Source organism: Leptinotarsa decemlineata, unplaced genomic scaffold, assembly GCF_025532065.1.
Source record: "Leptinotarsa decemlineata unplaced genomic scaffold, Ldec_3_MD MMD2_tig00004307_RagTag_RagTag, whole genome shotgun sequence".
In the NCBI taxonomy this organism is placed as follows: domain Eukaryota; kingdom Metazoa; phylum Arthropoda; class Insecta; order Coleoptera; family Chrysomelidae; genus Leptinotarsa; species Leptinotarsa decemlineata.
The window spans coordinates 3,871,404-3,881,627 of NW_027412606.1; the positions used below are offsets into that span (position 1 = coordinate 3,871,404).

Sequence of the window (10,224 nt, forward strand, 5' to 3'; positions counted from 1 at the left end):
AGTTTATACAAAATTGGTACGAACGGAACTGGTAAAACATAATTTTCAATTATTGCCTATAAAAAAGAAGTGGAAATTTCATTGATACTTTTCAAAAGGCAAAAATCTGTTGCCGTTTTTATAATTGGAAAAAATCGAATTAATTTTGCAGTCAAAGTATATTTGAAGTACAAAATATGTACAAGTTTAGACTTCTTGCTATTAGTCTGTTCAAAAAAGAACCAATTGCGATCCATTTTCAAAAGACTGTTTGAATTATACTTCTTTTTAGATTTTTCGAGATTACGCCTAGTATCTGATTCAATAGCATGATCCCGTTGTTTATTCTTATTCACTTTCAATGATAAAACTCTCACCACAAGAACAATGTATAAATACAATTCTTTGATTTCCCTCCCATGTTGTGGGAGTCCTAATATTTTCTTTCCAAATTCATTTTATCTCAAGAAGTTGATGGAAAACATTGGTTTCCAGCACAAAAATGAATTTTCGTCGATCTAATTTTTTATTTTCCACAATTTTCCTCTTTGAGCTATTTGGCTTTGAAACTTTCTCAATGAGATTCAAAATTTGTTACCATTCCTTCAAAGTAGAACTCATGTGAACGATATCTGATCTTATTCCACAACGAATGTTTGAATTACAAACTGAGTAAAGAAAAGTATCTTCTGTATAATTCAGTGTTCATATAGAAGTATTGTTCCGAAAGAATTTTTTCTTTCGTGTAATTCAATGTTTATATGAAAGTAGCTGTTTCAGGAGGACTTTCTTTCAGTTTGTGTCTGAAAGTTACTTCTTTGCATGATCTACACATCTATGTATAGAGTTACTTATTGTCAAATTGATTACTTCCTTCCTTCTTTTGGAAGATTCCATCATTTTTTTGTAACGAGATGGAGTAGTAGAAAGCCGAAAACTTCCTTTCCCAAAAGTTAATCACTCCTAAAAATATAACCCCTTCAATTCATTCAAAATAACTTCAATATTCCTTTCTGTTTTTTGTGTATATACCCTGAACCAATCTAATAAATCACCAAATCTAAATCAGTAGTTTCTGCGTACGTAAAAAACAGTTGGAAACAATTAAAATTTCAATACTAAGCTTTCTTTGGTGGTAGACTTTTCAGAAAACAATCTATTTTTGTTTCGATAACCCAAAATTCAGCTGAAAACAGTGGCCGCAATTGTGAAAAGCTACCTTTTCTCAACATTCTTCAATATTGAGTATTACTGTAGTTTTTCCTCAACACCAAACCGTTATTTCAACACTTCGACACGTGTTTTGATCACCAAGTGATCATCTTCAAGAGGAAGATCAGAGTAACTATTGTAGTAATATTCATTACTATACCAAAGTTTCCAAACAGTGTATCACAAATTCTTCAATATTATCAATGACATCTGGAATTGAGTCAGTGCGTCAACTTTAATAACATTTTCAGCATATTATGTCTGATACTTTCTCAGTTTGAACTCCCAAACCGTACTACAATCATACATTTTTTGTTATCAGATCATCCTTACTCTTGTTGATACTTTGTTTGAAAACTTTTCAATATTCACTTGACGATATACTCAATGATGATCACTGAGTTTCGGAAATATTATTGACAGACTTTGTTAATTTGCAAAAATTGCAGAATAATCAATATGCATGATATAGCTTACTAATACATTTATTTCCTTCGAATTTTGAATATTTCGAATTGTCCTTTACTCTCTTCATCGTGAAATATATCAGTCTTTTAGGAATATTCAGGAAGTTACAGTTTTTATACTCCAATAGCTAGCAAATGATTTTTCTACACCAGACTTCTATCTCGCTCTTGAGCAACCATACATAGAGTTGCTTTCTGTTTTTATAGGTTAATTTTTTCAGTTGCCTCAATTAATTTTTTTGGTATTTTCAACTAAGAACATGAATTATTGAATATCAAACCATTATTGGAAACCAAGGATAATGTAATGAACATGACGAATATTTATGAAATCAAACTTCAGTCCTTCGCGAAGCCAAGCTTTTATATCGATCCAGCAATAAGGAAGCTTTCTGTACTTTTACAACTTCAGTGCGAGTAGAAAGTTGCAGCGAATAGAAAATTGCAGCGAAATTGGGAGAACTAAAATTTCCATACAAAGCAAGATCCCATTAGTGGTGCTCAGTTGAATCAAGGATACAACTGAAGGCAATTATAGATCAATCTTGATAAGAATTGAGGAAAACTACTTCTCTAATAGAAAATTGAGATAGAATTTACAGTGGAAATCATTTTTACATTTATTATATTGAATAATTCAAATATTCGGATAGTCAACAAAAATTGTCGATTTCACAATTGAAGTTGATCCATTTGAATATATTGAACTGGGCATTGTGATAGTTTTTATTTTCATCAATTCACCTCAGATCACTCACTTGTTATACATATAAGATGACTATCTCTGAGCAATTGATTTCTTTATAAAGTTTCGTCAATAATTACAAACTAGTGAGATCCACCTCTCAAAAGCTAACTAAGCTTTTGATGATTATTATCTACCCATTTCAAAAATATTCTTGCATTTTCAAAGTCTCTCCGAATCATAAAATGTTATGATGGAAAATAGGCTTTTCCAAGGATATACAGTGAAAAAAAAATTTAAGATGATAGACTTGTCAAAAACTCTAACAGTACTACTCAAGTACTCATAAGTAGTTCTCATAAAGATTTTGTCAACGAGTTAACGGTGAAAAAAACATGGACTGATGACCAAAACTGTCATATCCTGATGATGCCTACTTAGTAAGCGAAATACGCGACGAGAGACGGTATTTTTTATTCTGGTGAGAAGAAAACCCTTTCAATATATCCAGTTCACGTCCAAGGTTCCAAATTATACGTATCAAGATAAAAAACGATTCCATTTCAAGCAATTATTATTTCTACTTCAGTACCTTCAATAAGATTTATCATTGTACAGAAATAATTGGATAGATGGGATGGAAAAAAATAGAGAAATGGAAGACAGTTACTGATATTTGTCTGTTTGGTTGATGAACAAGAAATAGTTATATTTTATTTTCTGTTTTCTTTATCGTTCAGTTCTTTCGATGCTTAATGCATCCATTTAAGGTGCTCTTTCTTTTTTCTCGTTACCATTTGAACTAGATATTTGGAATGGAACATAAAGCCATTAATCACCATCCACAATGAATGGATAAGGAATGCTTGGTCATTTACAAGATTGAATGCCGACCTTGAAAGCCTCCAGTGTTAATTCTACGAAGCTAATACATCTTCTATTAGAAAGAGAAACTTCAGTAGATTGAATGCGAATTTTGAATTGAGTTTTCCAATGCAGGTCAGGATTTCCACTCAATTCATTACATATCATTTATCACAACAAAAACAGCCATGAATATAGTTCTGGAAAACATTTTCAAACTTCCTTGGAAATGGAAAAAAGGATTAAAAATGTATACGAATAGAACATGATAAAAATGAAGATAACTGGCAAACAAAAAATCGAAATAACTGTTTGAAAAAACTACTGCAGAGATAAATGCTACCATCAAAATCATGGAAAATATAAAAAGATTCTCATTCCTGTTTCCTACTGATTTTATATGTCACTTTTGAAACTACTCATATCAAATTTATAATAGATGAAATTCTCGCTTTCACCGTATGAATATTCGGAATGATTGAATTATGTTTTTTTCGGCTGTATAGTTCAGTTCGATAATTTTCTTTAGATTTTGGACATAAACAGTTGAATATGTATATTTTCAAATTTTTTGCTATTTCGTATGTCGGGACACAATGTTCCAAATTGAAGAATATAAAAATACAGTCATCTGTTGATTGAATACTATTCATCAGTAATATCAATTGTTTAATTCGCGCTGAGATAACTCTCAAAATTTTGTTATGAAAATTTGTTTTCAGAAAATTCTGCAAACTTTTCTTCAATTGAAATTTTGCAGTGCATAAATATCACTTGTATCAAGTCTTATATACTAGGATGATCCACAAGTGAAATTCCATCCAACACAGTTTGAATTCATCGAAGAATCACTAGTTTAATTGATTTGTATTATAAAATTTGAACAGATGAATTCAGTTATCACATCAAAGAAACTATTCTTTGCTTCATTCATTCATTCATTTGTTTTATCGTCTCATTAGGGGAAACACGGATGGAGTATACCCCATTATGTGTTTAGAAAAAAGTCATACTGGAAAACATAGTTAGAGGTAGGAGAAAGAGATAAAATTGATCGCAAATAGGTTCGCAAAATAAAACTTATTTCGCTTTTTTGAGTAGAATACATGTATAGATGACTTCTTGCACATTCAATAGGTAACTGAATTCCCGTACTTAGGTTTCATAATAGATTATTGCCAAGTGTCTTTATGCCAAGATAACTATGTATAACATTATACAGCCTCATTTTGATTAAGTCTTTTATATCTCTTGGAAAAAAAGAACAAACAGAAGTTACAAAAATTTCAAAATCGAGGAATGAAAATGTATTTTATATGTCAATGTGTTTATTTATAAAATCACAAAGAATGTATTACCAAGTTACTTTGATTATTTTAATGCTTTCAATTATCAAACTCATCGTTATGATACAAGGACTGATAATAAATTTCATGTGTCACTAGAACCAAAACTGAAAATTCTATGAAATCATTATTTTTCAGGCGGATTGAAAGATTTTAATCAACTTCTTCAGGATATTAAGTGCTCGGTCTTTATCGGTAGTTTCAAAAGTCAGCTGAAAAAAACATATAAGGTCATTGAATATTCAAATATTTTTAAAAATTCAAAAATTTTTGTTCTTGCAACTTTCTTTTCTTTTTAAGTTTTGAAATATTTTAAAATTTATATTTACACATTTATATGCTCACTTTTATACGCTCATTTCTAGGAATATTTTTCAACAGATTGATATAAAAATTGTTTCAATCTATTTTTATTTTATTAGTAGTAACTATAATAATTGATGTATTTAGATATTTTACAATATCGACAATGCATATTAGGGATTCCTATTTCAAATAAAGATATATACATCTCGTGCAGTTCAAGATTTCCTCCAATATGACTGAGTTTGAGAATAGAATGCCTCATATAGATTTTCATATTGTTTTTGGAAGAATTTTCTCATATTCTATATCGTGAAATTCACGAAAAAACAAAAAAATTGTTATCATATTTTCAATAGCATTCCAAATTGCTACAATTCAGAAATGAAAAAAATAATTATGACATTATGATCCTAGTGATGAAAAATCAACGAAACATAGTCTGAAAATGATTCAATAGGATGAATTTCTCTTCTATTCTTATGAAACCGCTCAAAGCTCATCAAACAAGAAGTCTCGAATGTATTTTCATTCATATATGTATACAATATTCATTTTTCATAAATGTTATTATCTATATAGGATTTAACATAATTGATATTGAAGAAACTAATGTCTAAATATGGTTGCTTTCTTGAAAATCGGTATCAATTATTGGAAATCGTTCGAATCATCAACCTCCACCAAAGAAACAATGAATAATTCCCATTTTCCCATTTGTACAAAATCACTGTATTGATTTTTCAGTATTTTTACGAATTTCACTTTCCCAACTGACATTCCTCTACTGTAACTTTAAAATAATTAATTTCTCCGCTACTCTCTCAATAATTTGATTTTTCGATTACAAAAGATATCATTCTGTCCATCGAATTTTATCAAAATTCGAAATGATGTCGATTATATGTCACTAATTGAAACTTTTTCTGAATATTGAGTTTTCGTCTTGCAGGGGATCGACGTTTTCCTAGGTGAGTGTATCATATCGTTACGTATCAAAAATACCTTTCCACAAAGCATGCATTGAAAATAATAATAATGCCGAGATATGGTAAGACGAAATTTTCGTGACGCGTCGACGCCACTGCCCGCGGACGCTATAAAACCGTCTCCCGCTGCTTTCAGAACTCAGTCGCAACCTAGCTTATTAGCGTGTTTTTCTGTCTAGTGAGCAGTGTCCAACCTCAAAAGACAACATGTGTGACGACGATGTAGCGGCTCTTGTCGTAGACAATGGATCCGGTATGTGCAAAGCCGGTTTCGCAGGAGATGACGCACCCCGTGCCGTCTTCCCCTCGATCGTCGGTCGCCCAAGGCATCAAGGAGTCATGGTCGGTATGGGACAAAAGGACTCATACGTAGGAGATGAAGCCCAAAGCAAAAGAGGTATCCTCACCCTGAAATACCCCATCGAACACGGTATCATCACCAACTGGGATGACATGGAAAAGATCTGGCACCACACCTTCTACAACGAACTCCGTGTCGCTCCAGAAGAACACCCAGTCCTTCTCACTGAAGCTCCACTCAACCCCAAAGCCAACAGGGAGAAGATGACCCAAATCATGTTTGAGACCTTCAACACACCCGCCATGTATGTAGCCATCCAAGCTGTACTCTCCTTGTACGCTTCTGGTCGTACCACCGGTATCGTCTTGGACTCTGGAGATGGTGTCACCCACACCGTACCAATCTACGAAGGTTACGCTCTTCCCCACGCCATCCTCCGTTTGGACTTGGCTGGACGTGACTTGACCGACTACCTCATGAAAATCCTCACCGAGAGGGGTTACTCATTCACCACCACAGCTGAAAGGGAAATTGTCCGTGACATCAAGGAGAAACTTTGCTATGTTGCCCTCGACTTCGAACAGGAAATGGCCACCGCTGCTGCTTCAACCTCCCTCGAAAAGAGCTACGAACTTCCCGATGGACAGGTCATCACCATTGGTAACGAGAGGTTCCGTTGCCCAGAAGCCTTGTTCCAACCTTCCTTCTTGGGTATGGAATCTAGCGGTATCCACGAAACCGTCTACAACTCCATCATGAAGTGTGACGTTGATATCCGTAAGGACTTGTACGCCAACACCGTCCTCTCTGGAGGTACCACCATGTACCCTGGTATTGCTGACCGTATGCAGAAGGAAATCACCGCTCTTGCCCCATCCACCATCAAGATCAAGATCATCGCTCCCCCAGAAAGGAAATACTCCGTATGGATCGGTGGATCCATCTTGGCTTCCCTGTCCACCTTCCAACAGATGTGGATCTCCAAACAAGAATACGACGAATCCGGCCCTGGAATCGTTCACCGCAAGTGCTTCTAAGCAATTTAATTGCATTTTACCTAATAAGCTACCTTATATCATGTTGTTACTACTGTATTTTACATCAACAGTTGAATTACATTGCGACCGTGGTTGTTACTGCAAGACAGACTCTTAACATCGATTAACATCTTTCGAATTATTTATTATTTGTTATATATTTACTTGTAATCATTTGTAACTGGGCAGGTCAATAAAGCCTATCTAGTAATATGCCTGCCTCTTATTTTATTTTTAAGATTCAGCGACGATGAATACGTTATATCTATTGTAATTTTTTAAAAATTTTGGCAATATTTATACAATATACAATTGAATTCAAATAAATATTTTCATTTACTACTTTTTCTGAAATCTATGAATTTAAAATATACCCATTTGCTAGTAAAATTGTTGATTTGAAAAAAAAAGGGACACAAGAGTAAAAGAGTGTAATATAGCCGAAATGTATCGAACAAACAAAATTTTCAATCAATTCCCAAATCGAGATCAGCCTACAACAAAAATAGTAACTGCTAAATACTGTGTTCTAAATATAGTTATGAAGTAATGAATATGACCTAATAAGTCTTTTGGTCGGAGGTAACCAAAGATCACATATACACGTCACCAAGATATTTTTAAACGGAATGCTGGAAATAGCCTAAATTTTATATTTCGCTGCCAGCAGTAGATATTTGATAATACACAAAAAGTGTTAGACACCACCAAGTTATAAATAGATTACAACAGCATATATGGTAACACTTTCTGAATGTAGGTACCCAACTATTCAACATGCTGGTTTTTAAAAATAAATAACTTTTTATCGGTACAGATGAAACGCTTCTCACTTCATCTTATTTGCGACCTCCGGCTAGAGAGTTGGGATTGTTAGGAGGGTTTAAAAATACTCAGCTTGAGCTTTGTTGACTTTTAAGTTCGTTATGTCAAGACCTATCTCTATTTGAGGTGAGATAGTTGATCTCTCACAGACTGAGCGTTCAACGGATTCAGCGGTTTATTTATAATTTCAGTTGTTTTCATTGGAGATTTGGAAATTTTGAATGACTATGGAATGAAATGGATTCAGTTATTGGTTGAAAGAAATGAAATATTTTACCATACTATAGAATTTTGGGAGGTTTGATTCAAATTTATTGTTCTCAAGATAAGTACATAATTCACTCAATAAAAATATTTATTCATGAATGATGGATTGATTCATTATGATAGAAAATGTTGGAGTGAGATTTTGAAGTATCTAAACATGGAAATGGTGCAGTTGTGTATTTATTTCAAATCAGTTTCGACATTGAAATAAACCTATTAGGCCAATGCAAATAATGTTTGTGTCAAATAATAATAATAATAATATTTCATTCATCCATTAGAATGAGTCTAAAAGAAGCAATTGGACAAGTCAGTACATATCAGATACATATATAAAATACAACTATAAAACAGACACATTCATATAACAAGAGGTATTGAAACAAGTGAAGAAAGCAGCAAAAATGAAACATAATATAAAATATTTTTTTACGAATGTAGACAAGGGGCTAATTTCAAAAAGTTGTTGTTCAATTTTATGTTTGAATACTTGTTTCTTATTGGTTATAATTTTGAAAATCTCCGGAAGTGCATTATATAATCTCAGTCCCAAAATCTCAAACGCGTTCAGACGTAGAGATAAACATGTTGAGGGTATGTGAAAATATGTTTTGATGCGGGTAGTATATTCATGAAAAAATTGGTTTTGTTTGAAAAATTCTTCAATAACTAACAAAAGAAAATTGCAAGAATAAAATATAAATTTAAGTGAAGGGATACATATAACTGGAGTTTTTTCCCAACACCAAACTGTTATTTCAACACCTCGACACGTGTTTCGATCACCAGGTGATCATCTTCAAGAGGAAGAGGGTTTGATCTTTCTCTTGAAGATTATCGACTATCTTCGAAAATGTTCGGCGTGAAATATCGAATAGGCTGTTTACATGTCAAGAAGTTCAAGGCAATCATTTCGAGCATCTTCTGAACCAACCTCAAGCTCATTACGTCATATTATGTACTTAAATGCAATGTAATCAGGCAATTATTTAGTTCCGCCATTTTGTAGTAGTTGAAGATATTGACATTATATTATAGGGTTGTGAAGCATTCGTCAGGAGCTTCAAAAAGATAGAAAGGGGATCACAAGACCCCCTTTCTATTCAACGAAAGTTATTTTTGTGAAGGAAAAATCAGTTTTTTATCGACCTTTTTTGGGTATTTGGTACCTGCCACAATCTGAAAAATATAAAAATTATATAAAGTTCTCCAGTATAATTTTTATATTTTTAAGATTGTGAAAGGTAACAAATACCCAAAAAAGGTCGATAAAAATCCCCCTTTCTATTTAATTTTTTCCTAGATGACGCCCAGTCGCCATCTTGAAAGTTTCAGCTGTCAATTTCACTCAGAAATGAAGTGTTAAATCATTATTTTCATCATTCCAAATTTCAATTTTTTGAGTTGACTCGTTCAAAAAATAAAAGGCGGGGGACATTAAAGAAATGCACTGTATATTATTATCTTCTCTGCCTTATATTGTAAAGGTGACTCCTAAACTGTGCAGAATATTTAGAGATCTCAATGTAAAAATAGTTTTCAGTTCAAACGACCACCGATAAAGCGGTTTCGGAGTACTAGCTCCTTAGTGCCGGGTGGGTCATTACGGACGGGGTGAAACATCATGAAACATTGTTTTCAATTTTTTTTATTGTAAATCTTTATACTTTTTGATGTTTTGTCAATTGAATAATGTTTATGTTTTGTTGTAATTATCATTGCTTTCGTTTTATTGACATGAAGAATCTCACGTTAGCTGGAAAAAGGAAACAAGGATTTTTAATGTCTTCGATCAACAACAGTTCCAGAATTCGCCGCGGCGGTAGTGCGCCCGACTCACGCTCGGAAGACCGTGAGTTCGATTCCTGCCTCGACCAGATATTGTTCTCGAGAGAATTTATCTAGTTGAAGCTGGGATGATTCTGCAACCGTGTTAGGAATCACACATC

The 10,224-nt window shown here is 33.2% G+C and overlaps 1 protein-coding gene across 1 annotated transcript; it reads left to right on the forward strand.

Moving 5' to 3' along the window:
• Window positions 1-5,972: 5,972 nt before the first annotated feature.
• Window positions 5,973-7,396, forward strand: LOC111512535 (actin-3, muscle-specific). The gene has a single exon (XM_023168674.2). The coding sequence runs from the start codon at window positions 6,053-6,055 to the stop codon at window positions 7,181-7,183; it is 1,131 nt and encodes a 376-aa protein (XP_023024442.1). The 5' UTR covers window positions 5,973-6,052; the 3' UTR covers window positions 7,184-7,396.
• The last annotated feature ends 2,828 nt before the right edge of the window (window positions 7,397-10,224 follow it).